This window comes from Rattus norvegicus, chromosome 14, assembly GCF_036323735.1.
Source record: "Rattus norvegicus strain BN/NHsdMcwi chromosome 14, GRCr8, whole genome shotgun sequence".
Lineage (NCBI taxonomy): Eukaryota > Metazoa > Chordata > Mammalia > Rodentia > Muridae > Rattus > Rattus norvegicus.
Genome location: NC_086032.1, coordinates 18,128,436 through 18,146,543, shown reverse-complemented (window position 1 = coordinate 18,146,543; position 18,108 = coordinate 18,128,436). Strand labels below are relative to the sequence as shown.

Below are 18,108 nucleotides of genomic sequence, written 5' to 3'. Positions count from 1 at the left end.
GTGAACACTACTCACATGTGATAGCACTCTGAGTAGTGTCTGCTCTCCAACTCCATTATTTTAGTCAGAAAATAACTAGTTCTCTCAGAAAAGTATTGTGAGAAGGAAGAAGACAGAACTGTGGCAAAATTAAATACAAAATGTCAACATCACAGTTTTGTTATTTTGTGTGAGTAAAGTGCTTTTGAATTTTCTTTTAAGCTCACGGCTGTATTTATAGGCTACCTTCCTCCTAATCTGGGTGTACTACGCAGAGATAGAAACTAAATGTGCATCCACAGCATGTGAGGTACGCTGGGTGGTTTGAGAACTACTGTAAACTCTACTCCGGTTACTGCAGGATCATGTCACATCATACACTACGACAACCAATGAATGACATTATCAACCTCAGCTGGGGGTGCGTAAGCTTTCATTCAGGTTTTACTGTGAAAAGTTTGTCTAATTAAAAACCAAACTGATAGTATTTGACATGTCCTACGACAGCATTTCTCACATATAAACCATTTATATTTCAACCATGTGAGTACTTTTCCATAGGAGACAGGGCAGGACACATACTCTTCTTGTATACATTATTGTTTATTGTTTCAAGTGGATGGAATATATAATTCCCACTGAGTAGTTTAGTGTGGCCCTGAATCACATATAAACAGGTTAAATGGAGATTTTAATTTATAATCTGTGTATTCATGGATTGACCATAAATCATTTTAAAAACAAACCCAAACACTCCTTTCTGAGTTGGCCCAAGTTAGCTGTTCATCCTTTTCACTTCTACCAACAAGTAGCAGAGAGCAAGGAGCCTTTCAAACTAAGACATAGATGCTGGAAACGGGAAAACTGCATGTTGACTCTCGCTGACCAGGAAGAGCCAATGTTAATAAGAATCAATAGTATCCAATATAAAATATGCTGAAATCTTTAAAAATAAACAATATATGCTGACTGAGAACTGTGGTGGCTTTTAAGTTGCTCAAAAGTCTGAAGTTTTCCGGTTAGAAGAGACCACTGGTGCCACTGAAGATGCTTCACATCAGTGCAGCAGCCACTACAGGAAAGGCTTTATACTACTGTGCACGAGAGTCTAACTACGGAGTCATCGTGGCAAAGAAAGTCCACACTGAAGAGATATGTGTGCGTGAGTTTGAAAAGTGTGACCAATTGAATAAAGACATGGAAAAGCCAGAAATTTCTTCTATCTGCCTTGCTACAAACAAACCCACTAGGGAGTACGCTGGGTGCTGCAGAGCTAACGTAGGGACATCCACTGATAATGCCCATCAGGTCACCTATGCTGAAATTATACAAGTAGAAAAGTGGTGCTTATTAATAGTTTAATGTATGAAGGAGACATCCAGGTTTCTGAGTATGAAGTACATATCTCACATGAGTTTAAGTCTACATGAAGTAGAGCCTCTAGACTGACAGACTGAAATTTACTTTCTGCTTAGCCTTTTCTGTTATGTAAACAATTGTACATTTATTTGCCATTCTAAAACTTCAGGATCAAGTTTACATAATTTTGCTAAATTTCCGTGTTTGCTCAGAAGCAGTTTACAGTACTAAAACCAACCAGCCAAAGAACAGCTTCAACAGAAAGTCATGTCCAAAGGAGAGGAGGGAAAGAAAGAAGAAAAATAAGAAAAAATGCTAACTAAGGTAAAAACGGATGATAATGGAGAATTGGCTGTCACAAATGTTCACAGAAAATAGGTCAGTTAGTAAGTTCTTCTGCAAAAAGCCTACACACTTCAGTCAAGCACATCAGTAGAATGATTTGGGAGCATAAAAATGTTTCTCGGCCACTTGTGACTTCCTCTGAATGAAAGGAATCTGCAGGCTGACAGGTTTGTCCTCATCAGCCAAGCTGGTTCATGTGCACACTGTTCATATGAGGTGCCCAGGGTCCGGTCCACACCTGCAAACACAGAGCATTTGTGTCACCAAATGCAAACCAGGCAGATTCTTAGGTTAAGATAATACTCGGAGAAACAAGCGTTTATGGACTAAGACAACGTAATCTATCTATTCAATCTTCAACATATATAGCCAGATTTGGTGAGACATTTACTCCTAATTAAAAAAAAAAGGAATGTTCTGTTGTTCAGGCTCATCCTCATCTGGATAAGAAGTCTTAAGGACAGCTTGGGCTGCTTGAGACCTCTTGTCAAAGAACTGAAGAAAAACAAAAGGCAGAGCCTCAGTGGCTAAAAGCATAGAATGCTCTTGCAGAGGACTTAGCCTTGATCCCCAGAGTTCCATGGCACCTTTTAACGGTCTGTAATTCTAGTTCCAAGAACCTCTTCTGGGCTCCAATACATACATGCAGGTAAAACGCATGCATGCACACATGCACACTCACCTCTTTCATTTTCATTCTCTCTCTCTCTCTCTCTCTCTCTCTCTCTCTCTCTCTCTCTCTCTCACACACACACACACACACAAATTAGAAAAAAAGCTCTCACAAATTTGAATAAAAATCACTTAAAAACCTACTATTTCTGAACACTGGATAAATAATACATGGAATACCCAGGGGTTGGGGGTGGTGGTAAAAATAAAGAGCTGCAACACATTAGGAAATACTGGAGAAAACACAATAATGTTGAAGCCCTGACTGGGAATGAGTCTGGGAACTTGAGAATGGTAAGGTATGTCCTGTCACTAAACTACACCTTCTAGTTCCCAAATCTTTTCTCCTTGCTTCCCTTTTCTTTTTGAAACCCTAATAAGAGGTGATGCTCAAACAATTTTAAAACTATTTAACAACATAAAGATTGCTGTGAAACGACAATTATTCAGAGGTACTGAATATACACCAAAGTAACGTAAGCATCAGACATGTATGGTTCCTTATTCCTATTGTCCCAGGACCTAGGAGGCTAAAGCAGTTGTACCTTAAGTTTGGGGTCAGCCTGGGGTACCTAGTGAGTGTCGGACAAGACAGAGCAAGATACATCCTGCCCCAAAACAAGTATATAATCATTATTCTAGGTTTTCATATACTGTAAAGCTCTTAACAAAGGAGCAAATTGTAATGTTAATTATTTTACAATGAAGATCACTTTGCATCTTACTATTTTGTTTTTGAAAACAGGGCCTTACTATGTAGCCCTAGATGGCCTGGAACTCTCGATGTAAACCAGGCTAACCCATAACTTACGAAGATCCACCTGTTGAGATTAAAGGTGCACTATCATGGCCAGCTATGTAATTAAATTCTTCTACATACCACTTCCTACAGAATAAAATATAAAAACTTCCTATGATTACTTTCACAACGGTAACATTTTACAAAGATTTCTGATGCCCTTCAGCTATAGTCATTGTCCTCGGCTGGCTGCATTCATTGAGCTCTAAAGCTACCATGCTTTTCCTAAGTCTATTCGCTTCATTCTGTAAGCACGTAAGCGACTGCTTGCTAAATCATCAGCCTTACCGTTTGAGGACCATTGTTTTCTGTGGAACTTGAAACCATCTTTATCAGTGAATTCCAAGAAGGGTCTGCAGAGTGAGGGCCATTAAATATGGGTCCTCCAGCACCATCAGGGATAGGTGCTACCGGAGGAAGCATTGCATTCCCATATACAGAAAAAGGCATACTCTTAAAGAAAGGGGATAGAGAGAGAGAGGTTAACATCCAAATCACTATATTTTTTTTTCATAGACTCCTACCTCTGATAAACAGTCTTATAAGGACTATGTGGAGAGAACTTTGTCACAGAAAACAAAGTGGCATTTGAGAGGCAAAGGTAGTCTGGGTTACAAAGTGAGTTTCAGGCCAGCCAGAGATACACACATACCCCATGAAAAAACGAAAACCAAAAAACAACAACAAAAAAAACAGAAACTAAACAAAAATAATCAAAAGAGCCAAAAGCCCTAAAACTGGTTTTAAAGCCTCATTTGACTTTATGAATTTATAGGTTATTCACAGAAGCTAAAAATTACTCTCTGATATAAACTTATTTAGCTAGACATGGTGACCAAGGCCTTTTACCCCAATATCCAGGAGGCAGAAGCAGGTGAACTCTGTGAGTTGGGCCAGTCTGGTCTGCACAGAGTTCTAAAGCTACCTGTTGAGACCCTGTCTCACAATCAAAAATCTCACAAACAAAATAAAAACCAAGTAGAAAGTAAGCCCTAGCCTCTCATAAAGGGTTCTATGTGGGCTGGAGAGATGGCTTAACACAGTGTTTGCTGCTCTTGCAAAATACCCAAGTTCAGTTCTTAGCTCCTATTTTTGATGGCTCTTGGTTTCCTGTAATTCTCGCTCCAACCAACAATGCCTTCTTGGCCTCGGTGGGCATCTGCATTTATGTGCACATATATATTCACATGTAAACATAAGTAAAAACAAAAGTCTAAGAAAACGGGTTGGGGATTTAGCTCAGTGGTAGAGCGCTTGCCTAGGAAGCGCAAGGCCCTGGGTTCGGTCCCCAGCTCCCCAGCTCCGAACAAAAGAACCAAAAAAAAAAAAAAAAAAAAAAAAAAAAAAAAAAAGTCTAAGAAAACAAAATAAACAACATACCCCAACCAAAACAAATAAAGGACTGCTGAAATAAGAATCCGGTAAATGGCTGGACAGACTCTTAGCCAGTCTGTCCTGTCAAGTCCCAGAGGACTTCAAAGCTTATGCACTTAGACATGAAAGATGACCAGGAATAAACAAGAACAAACAAACCACAAGCAAACAAAAAAATATTTTTGTAATAGCAAAAATATGTATTTAAATTACCCCAAGTTTAGGAAAGTCCATGTATCCTGCAGGAACATGCTGATGGAATGTACCAGAAGGAGTTACAATTCCTGTACTATCTCGCTCCATTGCTTGATGCTGTGAAAACACTCCTGGGTCAGACATTGGCCTGTGAATCATGGGATTTCCCATCCCAGGGTTACACCAGTCCACTTTGTCTGAGAGAAAAGAAAGCCAGAAACAAAAGTTGATAACATTCAAAATCAAGACACAGTTAAAAAAAAAAAAAAAAAAAAAAAAACAAAAAACAAACAAACAAAAAGCACTTTATAATTCCTATTTTAACTATACCAAATTGTGAATTCTTTCAAAATATTCTATTTTTGTTATATTTACAACAATACTTCCACATTGCTTAGTGAACAGTATAATAAAACACAACAAAAAAATTCCACATCCTTAGAAAAGCCTGGTGTAGTAAATCCGTGGGATTGCTTTTCTCACAGTAAGTCTGTGGGAAGAACTACAAGCCAGCTAAGAGCTGTGAGTGTCTCAGCACTGGTGTATCCTACAGATCTCTTAGAGACGGATATGACATAAACTCATCCTCAGTGAGTGAAGGAGAGGAGGAGGGAAGTGAGTAAACCTACTCTGCTATGACTCCTAAAGTAGATGTCTGAAGAAAGACGACCCCAAAGAGTTCATAAGGAGAATTCCGAAGCTGTCACAAATGTCACTAATTCATATAAAAATAAAATAATAATACACAAAAGAACTGTGTCAGTATTCTAACAATGCAACTGGAATACATCAGTTATTTGAGAGGACCATCTTGGGAAATCTTGACCATGATTGAACATTAATGGACGGTGGAGGATTCACATGAGAAACCCCTTAAATAAACATTTATTCACTTAAATAGCAGCAAAACGACTACAACAAAACTACAAAAAAAAAAAAAAAAAAAAAAAAAAAAGAAAAAGAAAACAAACAAAAAAAAAAAACCCAACAGCAAAACAACAACAGCAACAAAGCCAAAGCTTCAAGGAAGCCAAAAAAGGACTCAAAGGAAACACCAACATCACAATATGGCCAAATGAAAATACAAGGAGGCTTCTGTAGGACAGGACAGCACACACCTGCAATCAAGTATTGAGGTGTAAAGCCAAAAGGACCAAGGTCAAGGCTGGCCCTAGCGCCGGTTAGTTAAGGACACTGTGCTGTACGGGAGACTCTCAGTAAACCAACACTGCTTACATGCACTAGGTTATTTTCAGAGATAAGGAAGTGCAGAGGGAAAAGCACAGGAAAGCAGAAGTAAAAGATGATGATCATCTAACTGGACAGACAGGGACAGAGATAGAGCCTTTAAAGGAATGATGAGGGCGGGACAGATGGCTCAGAGATGAAGAGCAAATGGCTGCTCTTCCAGAGGAACTGGGTTCAATTCCCATCGCCCATATGACAGCTAACAACTGGCTGCATTTCCAGTTTCAGGGGATCCAATGCTCTCCTTTTCTTTTCTTTTCTTTTTTTTTTTCCCCCCCGGAGCTGGGGACCGAACCCAGGGCCTCAAGCGCTCTACCGCTGAGCCAAATCCCCAACCCCGGGATCCAATGCTCTCATCCAGCCTCTTAAGGCTCCAGGCACACAGTGCTGCACAGACGTACATGCAGGAAAAATACCACACACAAAAGTAACATCTCAAAAACTCAAAATACGAACCAATGTAAAACTGGTTAAAATATTTTAGCTAAATGAATAAACTTCATTTCTAATATAATACAGCATATCATACCTTGATTGCCACCAATCCCTTCAAAGGACCAGATGCCACTATGTCCTACTGATGTAGACAAATTACTCCCAATAACAGATGGAGCTGAAGTTCCAGTTTGCCTGATCCGTGCAGAACGCTCAGTCCCAATTGGGACTGGAACTTTCCTGTCCTGAGAGACACTGCTGGGCTTTTCAGACCCTAAAGGTACTGAGGATGGGGCAGGAGATGGTGCACGAACTCCAGAGGACACTGACTGTGCTGGAGACTCTGGAAAACAATATTTTGAAATAGAATAGAGAGATATATTCTGTAAAATATTTAATTTTGTAAAACCAAATCTTAAAATACACATTTTTCTGACAGCTGAGATTTAAAATTATTTTAATTTCCATAAATCAGTTCATACATGCGCGCGCGCACATACACGCACGCACGCACACACACACACACACACACACACACACACACACCACACTTTTAATTTTTACCCCCACTGTCTTGTCCCTGCCCTCCTTCCCCAACAGCCTCTTTCTGGCTTTGAAATAATTTTCTCTTCTGTTACAAGATTGCTTAAGCTGAGCATGATGGTGCACATCTGCAACCGTAGAGGTTCAGTCAAGATGACTGCAGCCAGGCATGGTGGTGTGTGCACACCTTTAGTCCAAGCCTTCTAGAGACAGAGACAGTAGGTTATCTGTGAGCTCAAGAGCAGAATGTCTATATATAGTTAGTTTCGGGACAGCCAGGGCTACATAATGAAACCCTGTTTCAAACAAAATACAGGAAGACTACAAGTTCAAGGCCAGGCCAGGCTACAGAATAAAACTCTGTCTTTAAAAACAACACATGTGGACATTAAGATCTGATTAATAATAACAATTGAGTTCAATGATATAGTTAGTGCTTACCTGGCATTCATGAGGCCCTGTGCTCACTCTTAATCCCTGACTCCCGCCCACACGCATATTTTATGAAAAGCCCGAAGATTTTATGTTAGACTATAACGATCTCAATCCTACAAAGTGGCAAACTGCTCACTTAATAAATCACCGTTGTATTTAATTAAGCCAATATCTGCTAATACAAAATCAAAACTTTTAAAAGAACAATGTTAAAAAAAAGATAAAAGAACAATGTTTAAAATAAGTGCATCTGCAGATTCTTCTTTCTCCCTCATGAGTGCTCTGCCACCATGCCTGGCTCATCAGTGCTAGGAATCAAATCCAAAATACTGTGTATGCTAGGCAAGCACACACCCTGTTCCCTCCAACTGTACTCTTTGCAAACAACTGTGCTTTATGAGGAGGTACTCTGAGACTGACTGACTATAAACTAATATGATCAAATATGTCTCAAATCAGTATGAGATTTAGAAAAGATTAGAAGGTATATCACTGGGGATGGGCCTGCTTTGAGGTTTTGAAGGACCCTAGTTCGGGGTTGGGGATTTAGCTCAGTGGTAGAGCGCTTGCCTAGCAAGCGGAAGGCTCTGGGTTGGTTCGGACCCCAGCTCTGGAAAAAAAAAAAAAAAAAAAAAAAAGGACCCTAGTTCCTACAGAAGCATAAGAGCTATTAGGAGGCTTGGTCTGGTAGAAAGTAGGTAGGTTAAGAGGACCCTAAGGGCTTGCCCCAGCTTTACACCCAACGCCTCAGGTCAAGATTAGACCAGTACCAGCTTCCTGCCTCTCAAGGCCAGGCCAAGTTCCATTCTCCACCCACAGTTCTTGGGAAGAGCAGACACATTAATGAAAATCCACTGAATGTACTGACTGACAGTCACCTGACCCTCTGTCCCAGATAGAGCTTGAAGGCATGTCATGTAAGTTTAAATAGTAAACTGGCTGATGTAACCTGTACCCCTAAAAGTATAAAAACTTCTTGTTACAGCCACTCGGCGTCGCCTTCCAGTCACTCCCCACAAGGGGCTGATTGAAGGTCAACCCCCGACGTGCCGGGAAAATAAACCTCTTGCCTTTGCATGGAACTCCGTTCTTGCACCTCACTTGAGGGGTCTCCCGGTAGTTAAGACTCACTTCAAGCCTTACAGTTTCAAAGGCCCAACCACATGCCTTTAATCCCAGGACTATGGAGGCATAAGCAGGTAAATCTCTGTACATTTCGCTGCAGGATCATCTATACAGTGTGATTCAGGGTAGGCAGAGTTTTATAGATAATTTCTCACAAAGACAAAAAATATAAACAAAACAAAAATAAAAATACCAAAAAACCCTAAGCGGTTCCCAGTTAGTTTTGAAAGGAAAATTATACAGATTTAAGGTTTAAAAGTATGAAGTTAAAAGAGTAAGTTTCAAAATTCACAGACTCAGGGCTAAACACTGTGAAAAGCAAGTCCAGGTAGCCCCGTCCTGCCCCGCTAGGACTAACAGACCATAAAGATAAAGAAAAGGAATGCACGAACCAGCCCGAGTTATCAGGACTGACTCAAACCATCTGGCAGAAGGGCACCTACCCCAGCTTACTCAGAGTCACACCTTAACCAGATGTCCTTCAAACCCTGGTACGTCCCTAGCTTCTAAAATCCTGTACGCTCCAGTCAATACATACTCTCCTGCTGTGCTGTAATCTCACTGCCATGTTTAAATGAGCCAATCACTTATAGCCGCGCCAGAAATTAGCCAATTGTGTGTAACAGCGCCAAACGCCCTAGCCTTCCCTATATAAACCCCTGACTTTTGAGCTTCGGGGTCGACACTTCTGTCTCCTGCGCAGGATATGTGTTGACCCGGAGATCCCCGTAATAGATCTCCGTAATAAACCTCGCCTTTGCTTATTACATCCAAAATGGTCTCTCTGTGTCTGGGGTCCGCGATTTCCCACTTTAGAAAGGGTCTCTCTTCGGGGATCTTTCATTTGGGGGCTCGTCCAGGATCGGTGTTTCCTGGGGCGCACCATCCTGAGACTCGAGCTAGGATCTTTCAGTTTGTCTCTCTGCCCCCTCCTATGGAAGAGACCTGCACTCTAGTCTACTGTTCCAGCACCATGCCGCCTGGTCTGCTGCCAGGCTCCCCGCCAGGTCACTTATAGACTTTCACCCTCTATGAACTATTTCTTCTTTAAGTTCCCTTGGTCATGGTGTCCCTTCACAGAAAGAAAATAGTAATTAAAAAGAAAAGAGTGTGTTGAGATCTATGCTGACTGTAGAGCCTGGTTCAAGGGGTCTCAGAGGGGAAGAACATTAGCACTACTGAATAGAGATCTTCCATATGATAGTCTCACACACACACACACACACACACACACACACACACACACACACACACAAAATAGTTTCTTTTTTCTTTGTTTGCACTTGTCCTAAGACTGCCTGAGACTGAGAGGTTTTGGACAAATCTGACTAGCAGAAGAGATGTCAGGATAGCCTAATACAGACTTCTCATTAGGCTATTTGGAAACACTCTCATGCAGAGATGAGAGAGAGCAGCAGGCTATGCAAAATAAATGAAAAGTGTACAGCTTGAGGAGAAAAAGGGAAGCAGGGAATGTAATGTACTGAAAGAGAGCAGGAGAGATTTTACAGAGAATGGAATGGAAGGAGTAATGCCCTCGGGGTCAGACCCTACCCTACCCTTCCAACTTATACAAAGAAAATGCATAAGGAAAGCTGGGAAGCACAGATTAATGCAAATGTAACTGAAGGACAGGGCCAGGTTCTACCCAAAGCAAGCAGTAGACTTTCATGGGTTTCTGGCTTGTGAACTCTCTTCCTCCACGGTCAAGAAAAGTCATAAACTCAGGTATGTGGAAAGGGGGGGGAGGGCACCTGGCTGATTTAAGTGTTTTGACAACATGTTAGAATTATACAAACCCTATACAAAACCCTGTAAGGGGGCTATAATTAAGAAATTGCCTTAAAAAAAAAAAAAAGAAATTGCCTTGAGACTGAAGTTGTATTAAGAGTATTTTTGTATTCTGATGTGGTCACAAGTTTATGGGGGCCAGGGAGAGAAATGTGGTTGAGAATGGCCCCCACAGACTCTTAGGTGTCTCCAGTTGGTAGAACTGTTTGAGAAGGACTAGGAAGTGTGGCCTTGTTGAAAGAGGTGTGACACTGGTGATGGGGAGAGGTTTCAGAGGCCCAAATCATTCCCATTTCCCATGATCTCACGATCATGGAGAAAATCTGAGCTTGCAACTAACACTCGAGTGTGTGCTTGCCCACCTGCAGCCATGCTCCTCACCATGGTGGTCATGAACTCTAACCCTTGAACTGTAGGTTTCCTACAGTTTCTTTTGTAAGCTACCTTGGGTCATGTTGCCTTCACAGCAACAGAAAAATAACTTGGACGGTTGTTATGATGCAAAAGCAAAGGAATTCCTGTATCTAAGACAGTGAAGTCCAGCTTAGGGGGAGAAAAGCCAGTGGAAACCAGGTTGCTATACATAAAACATTATACATGCCGATAAGATACTAATTGGAAGCAATTTCTCCTCCTCTCTGGACCAACAGGATTGTTGGTCTTCTCCAATATGTACTTTTGATAATGATCCATTCACTATGTACCAAAAACACAATGGATTTTGTTTGGTTTTGTTTTTTGATATAGGTTCTGGCCAGTTTCAACTTATACTCCCTTTGCCTCGGCCTGTTGCAAGCTGAGAATCAGGGGTACACACTATTAACACAAGCTGTGATACTTAAAAAAAAAAAGAATTAATTAATTTATTTATTTATTATATACTAGTACACTGTAGCTGTCTTCAGACACACCAGAAGAGGGAATCAGATTTCATTATAGATGGTTGTGAGCCACCATGCAGTTGCTAGGAATTGATCTCAGTCAGGACCTCTGGAAGAACAGTCAGCGCTCTTTTAACCACTGAGCCATCTCTCCAGCCTATGAGCTGTGATCCTTGACATTGCTACTTTGTGTATGCGCATTAGAAATTCAAATTTTAATTCAACATATTACTAATAAAACATTAAAAGCAGGATGGTGGTGGTAATGCAGTCCTTTAATCCAAGCACTGGCTAACGCTAACGAGGAAGTAAGTTGTAGCATAGCTAGGTATAAACAGAGAAGCCCTGTCTCAAACAGCCAGGCGATGGTGGCACACACTTTTAATCCCCAGACTTGGAATCTGAGTTTGAAGCTATACTGGACTCTACAGAGTGAGCTCCTGGACAGCCAGCACTTTACAGATAAAATTTAAAAGGTGGGGAAAAAATTTTTGTGTTATCTATACAGACAAGTGTTTCTATTTGCATTAGAGACAGGTTTTACATTACTGCCTAGGTTCTTTGGAATTTACTATGGATCTGAGGCTCTATGAAATACAAATTCTCCTGCCTTGGTCTTGAAAGTAGATGAAATTACAAGTATGTCTCATCTTGCTAGGCTCTCTAGTCACGTGTTTGTAAATCTAGAAGTCATTCTCATCAGTAATTGTACCTGAAGAATATAGTAAGTTAAGAGTAAGTAGGTGTAGAGTAGGGCTGTGGTCAAATGCTACAACACATGCCCTGCTGCGGGCAGGACACTCTGGTTTCATCGCCATGTATCATTCAAAACGTAGGTTTTAAAAGCACTTTCAAAAGATTTTTGTGTATGAATGTTTTGCCTTCATTCATGTGTGTGCACCACATATGTGCCCAGTGACCATGAAGGTCAGAAAAGAGGGTCAGGTGCCCTGGAATGGGAGTTACAGATAATTATAAGCCATCAAAAGAGTGCTGAGATCAAAAGTGGGTCCTCCAAGAGGAGCAAGTGATGTTAACTACTGAGCCATCTTTCTATTCCCAATAGTTTAAAAACTACAAATTTTATAGCCATTACATAGACTGTTAAGAGTTAGAAGTTAAGGGGTTGGGGATTTAGCTCAGTGGTAGAGCGCTTGCCTAGGAAGCGCAAGGCCCTGGGTTCGATCCCCAACTCCGAAAAAAAGAACCAAAAAAAAAAAAAAAAAAGAGTTAGAAGTTAAAAAACAAGTTAGAAATTATATTCCTTACAGCATTAAAATTATAATGAGGTTAAAATTCCAAATTTGGAGTGAGCCTAAGTAGCATTGTGGGAACTGGAAGCAGTGAATTTGAGGATAGCCCGGTATACAGGAGAGCCTGTCTCAAAAGCAAACGTCCTACACTTGCACAGCTCAACCCTTTTTGCTTTTAAGGAATCAACTTCTTCCTCTTGGATACAGATACTTACCATTTGATGCTGATGAACATGGAGTCAACAAACTAAGTGGGGAAAAATGCTGTCTGTTAAAGTTGGCAGCAGCAGGCGCTCCTCCAAGGGGTGCTCCTCCAATGGGTGCTCCTCCAAGGGGTGCTCCAGGCCCATACATCTGACCTCCTGAAAGACTTGAGGCAAAGTTTCCCAAATGTGTAGAAGAAGGTGTTACAGAACCATACGGTGTGTCCATGTTGACAATACCTATAATGTAGAAGACGATCATTATTTACAGTAAGTACCCCCAGGAGAGTGCTGGAAAGTACTTCAGTTAATTTAGGAAGGAAGGGAGGGAGGGAGGAAGGAAGGGAGGGCGAGGAGAAAAAAGAGAAATTCTTAGCTGGGTGTGATGGCAAACACCTGTAATGCCAGCATTTGGGAGATAGTCAAGGGCATCGGATTAAGATGGTCTTTGGCTACATAATAAATTCCTGGGCAGACTCACTGTAAGTGAGACTCTATCTCAAACACAGGCACGTTCACACACCCAGAAGCTCACGTGGTCATACACATCTATAATAAGGTTAAGTACGGCCACATGCAAGTTTGACAGCTATAAAGAAGATCCCTTCTCAAAACTATTCCCTCATGAAAAGAAAGGAACAAAAGGATAACTTGAATGAAGAAACAGTATTTACTAGTCTGCATTCTGTTCTTTAAAAAAACAATCTGTTTTTTAAAAAGAGCCACAGGGAGATGCTCAGCAGTTAGCAACACTTGCTATTCTTGCAGAGGACCTGGGACTGGATCCCAGCACCCACGGGACGGCTCACAACTATCTACAACTGAAGCTCCAGGGACGCCAGTCTCCTCCTAACTTCCCCGAGCAACAGGCAAACATCTGTACATACATATGCATGAAACAGAATCATTCAAACTAATAATAAGAAAGATATAGGCTTGCAGAGGCCTAATCTATATCGTGAGTTCTAGGGTGGCAAGACCCACACAGCGAGAGCTCGTCCACAATAAATAAAAATTAAAAGTGTGTAGTCAAGGCAGACCTCAAGTTCACAATATTTTTACCTGTGTGCAACACCACAATGGACTACATTTTATTTAAAGTACAAGTCTGTTTGAATTGTACGTTCATGAGTCCTGCATATCACATGGTCTCTGTCCCAATTACTCATTCTATAAAGTATAAAATCAGCTATAAATAGTACGAAAACAAATGAATATGGCTATGTTAACACTTTACTTCGAAAGCCCATGGTGAGGGGGCGGGCACATGATCCCAGCAAGCACTGGTAAGGTATAGCCAGGGTCCAGACATGGACTGTGCTAGATCCTTGTCAGAGCTACCAGGAAGAGCCCATCTTAAGAACAAAGAAATAAGAAGTGAAAGAAAATCAGCAATTGTTAGGATATAGTGCTAAAAGCATTTAATCCTTCCACTGAAGAAGCCAAGGTGGACTCAGATTTCAGAGTCGGCCTGGACTAGCTAGAAACAGGCTAGCCAGGGTGCACAGCAAGACCCTTCTCCAATGAAAACCAACAGAACCCCCCATTACCCTGCTCTAGCCTATGTGTCTATAAGCAAACCCGTAACTCTAGGACATGGAAGGCTGAGAAACACATCAAGACCTCTGCCAGGTGGTGGCGGTACACACTCTGAATCCCAGTACTTGTAGCAGAGGCAATCAAATCTTTTAGGTCAAGGCCAGTCCAATCTACATTGAGTTCCAGGAGAGCCATGGCTACAAAGAGAAACCCTGTCTTAAAAAAACCAAACCCCAAAAAGACTTCCTAGTGCTTTGGAAGTATCAGACTTGATGTAAAGGATTTGAATTTGGCAAATACGAGGATTTTCCTGACAGCATAGATCCTGGTGTTGACTGAGATGAAACAACAGGTCCTCCCCAGAGGTATGAGCATTAGGACGGTGTTTCAAACAATGTGCTAATGGGTCTCCAACTCAAGGCTACTCTTCTCGAGCCTCTCAGGTTGGTTCTATTCCTCCAAACATCCCTTAACCACCCTCTTCCCCATACATACAAACTTTTTTTCTCAGAGCAGGGGTAAGGTGAGGGGAAATGAGACCTATTAATTTTACGTTGGAAATCAATATAAAATTTACCATAGCTTTTAAAAGGTTTAAAAAATACAAACACTACACTAAATAAATACACATGACACAACAGTGTATTGAGGGATCACTGCCCTCTCACGCTTACGGTCTAACTCACTGATAAAGTGCTCATCGAGAATGCAGAAACCAAATGGGTTCAACCTCCATCACCCCAAAAATAAAACAAATCTCTCTTAAGGTTGGGCACCACAGCAAACACCTTTAGTCCCAGTGTTTCAAAAGCAGAGGCTTTAAGTCAAGGCTGGGCTCGTCTACAATAGTGAATTCCAGGCCAGTCAGGGCCACACAGTGACACCTGTCTCAGGAACAACAGCAGTCCAACAAAAACCCCTCTCTCTCCAAGTAGCCTACACACAGAGCAAGTACATCATAAAATAGCCAGTATTTTCTGTATCATCTATGTCAAGTAGTAACTAGAAATGCCCAACAAATAAATACACACTTACCTGAGGGACTCGGAGCAGGTCTCTGTAATGGTGGCCTAAAACCTGGTGCTTTGGAAGTATCAGACTGATGTAAAGGATCTGAATTTGGCAAATACGAGGATTTTCCTGACAGCATAGATTCTGGTGTTGACTGAGATGAAACAACAGGTCCTCCCCAGAAGGCATGAGCATTAGTAGGGTTGTTTTCAAACAATGTGCTAAAGGGCCCAAATGGTAATGGGGCACTGAAATTGGGAGCAACAGGCTTATTTGCTGGATGTACTGAATTCTGACAAGCACTTTGTGTACTTAAGGTCGAAGGTAGCTGGACAGAGGAGGGAACACTATGAGGTCTTTTAATGTGATTGACATTGAGGACTGCAACAGATGAATTCTGCACTGGAGCTGAATTCTTGTGAGGGGCAGTTGTGCCATGAGAGGGTGGTCTAATAGCAGGGGTTTCCATTTTAGGAGGCTGGGAGCATCCCATTTGTGTCTGAGGCATAGGGTACGTCATAGGCGCAGTAGAAGGCACCACCACTGGAGCAGAACTTGTAGCTGTAGGAGGAACAGTCATTCTCACATCCGGGGAAGGAACCTGAGACTGCTGAAGAGGGGGTCTTGGCTCCTGAGGAACAGATCCCGGAGGCTGCTGCTGAGTGGAATGACCTGATGAGCTCCCAGAAGAAGTGCTGCTGTGTGAGGGTCTACTGTTTGTAGTTTCTACTACTGGCGGACTACTTGCTTCCTGTTCGGAAGAAGATGCCCCTTTATTTGGGGATGCTGATCCACAATCCAAAGGGCTATTTCTAGAAACCCCTCCTGGCTGGGCTGGTGGTGATGGGGAAGATGGGGATGACACTGGATAGTGTTCTTTGGCAGTAGGCATAGGATATGTGGCGTTTGTGGGTGCGGTGCTGTTGTTGCTTGCTGTAGTTGTGACTGTTGTGGTTGTGGCATTGGATGTCTTCACAACTGTGACAAAAAGCTGCCTTCTGACTGAAGGAGAACTTGGACTGCCATTTGAAGTTGTACCAGGCACCGCTGAAGCTGATGAACTGGTTGTAGTTGTTGGGCTTGAAGTTAAAGAACCTGCTGAATTCACCTGAGAACCACTGCTATTCTGATTGCTATGGCGAGGCACCATGTGAGGCTTAGGCGAGTTAGTAGCTCTGGCAGGGCTCAAAGGCCTGACAGGAAAAGGACCCCAAGTGGACTGAGCTGGTGGAAAAGTACCTCCAAAGTGGGTCATGGGCAACCGTGGTGGACGGATCTGCTGGAAAGTCTGAGCAGCAAGCAAAGCGTGTGCAAACTGTGGAGGAGGATACGCTAATGGCAGAGACACTGGAAAGCCAGGCCTCACGTTGTTCACGGGGTTCTTAATGGTTTTGTGAGTGGATGCAGAAGAGACTGCAGGAACGGTGAGTGCTGTGGCAGTCTGGGATGTTGATGACAGAGCTACACTTGTCATTTTGATTCCCATCAAGGAACTATTAGCAGCAGTGGTGGTAGGTGCCGATGACCCTATTTTGGAATTTGCTGAGGAGCTTTTCAAACGATTCTTTGGAATAAGTTCATCAATTTCTTTGTCTGGATCCTTGATCAAAGCATTGATCAACTGAGTTGCTTGTCTTGTTGATTCAGTGCCACCCCTGCATGTTGGTCAACAGACAAAAACAAATGCCCCCCCAAAATTAGCCTTCAGTAATATAGCCTATCATTCTTGTGTAGACACCTAAACACATATGCATTTGTAAACACACATAGGCATGCACGCATGCATGCACACAAACGCACACACACGAACCCAAATAAACTTCATCAATTTTAGGCATTCTTCAAATCATAAATTACTTTGGATCAATGCTAAGCTTCAGAAAACTGGCAACTTTCATCCTCTCTTTTGGTGTGTGTGGAAACCATTGGCAACGGATCACAAGCCAGCTAGATACACATCCACTAACCTACGCCACCATCTCCACTAACCTATGCCACCATCTCCACTAACCTATGCCACCATCTCCACTAACCTATGCCACCATCTTAAATGACTTAAAAAAAGATTATTTATGTCCATGTGTATAACTTTAGACAGTTGTAGGCCACTACCTTAAGTGTGGAAAACTGGGTCTTCTGCAAGAGCAGTAAGTGCTCTTAACTCCTGAGCCATTGTCCAAGCCCCTATTTTATTTTTTTTTAATGAAAAATACATTTTCCCATTGTTTCCTTAGACTAAGATGTTGTTTCTCCCATTGTACAATGATTTATCATTAGGAAACTGATTACATACAAAAGTTTGCGTGGCCTACAATAGTATTATAAAGTTAAAATATGTGAACAACAACTAGGACTGGTACCTAACACCATTAGTACCAGCAGAGGATGAGCTGTGAGTTCCAGGCCAGCCTGAGTTACTTACTGAGAGGTGGTTTTAAAGAAAAAGGGAAAGAAGGCAAGCCTAGAGAAGTGGTGCAAGTGGTTAATCTTAACACTTAGGACACAGCCTAGTTTGGTGAGTTACAGAGAGAAACCCTGCCTAAAAAAGCTTAAAACAATCTTAATAAAAAAAAAAAATCAGAATTATAGCTCATTGGCGAGAATTTAGGTTCAATCTTTAACATTGTAAAATCAAAGAACAAAACACAAATGTTTAAGTAAACATGGAAAACTTTACAACTAAGCAAGGGAAGAGGATTTGACCTTTAATCCCAGTCTCTGAGGTAACAGTTTACTGCATATTCCTAACTGGCTTCTCCATGAACAGCACCACAATGCCCTGGAGGCTCAAAACAAAGTGAGGAGTACTAACAAGACCAACAACAATGGCAGCAAACTGAAATGTTGGCTTTTCAGGAAAAAGCTTATGGATGGAACCCTAAGGAACAAATGGCCCAGAGAGGGTACCTGCTTGCCTTTTG

At 41.8% G+C, this 18,108-nt stretch overlaps 1 protein-coding gene across 10 annotated transcripts in view; it reads right to left on the bottom strand.

Moving 5' to 3' along the window:
• Positions 1-563: 563 nt before the first annotated feature.
• Ankrd17 (ankyrin repeat domain 17) overlaps positions 564-18,108 on the bottom strand; it is a 138,639-nt gene continuing 121,094 nt past the window's right edge. For 9 of the 10 annotated variants that reach the window (XM_063272901.1, XM_017599098.3, XM_063272902.1 and 6 more), the window contains 6 exons: positions 15,212-16,842; positions 12,650-12,877; positions 6,501-6,749; positions 4,742-4,920; positions 3,443-3,607; positions 564-1,921 (listed from right to left, as the gene is read on the bottom strand). In XM_063272901.1, the coding sequence (XP_063128971.1) occupies positions 1,862-1,921; positions 3,443-3,607; positions 4,742-4,920; positions 6,501-6,749; positions 12,650-12,877; positions 15,212-16,842 (2,512 nt within the window). In that variant the 3' untranslated portion in view covers positions 564-1,861. The remainder of the gene's footprint in view (positions 1,922-3,442; positions 3,608-4,741; positions 4,921-6,500; positions 6,750-12,649; positions 12,878-15,211; positions 16,843-18,108) is intronic. The other variant, NM_001105999.2, reaches the window with a different exon arrangement.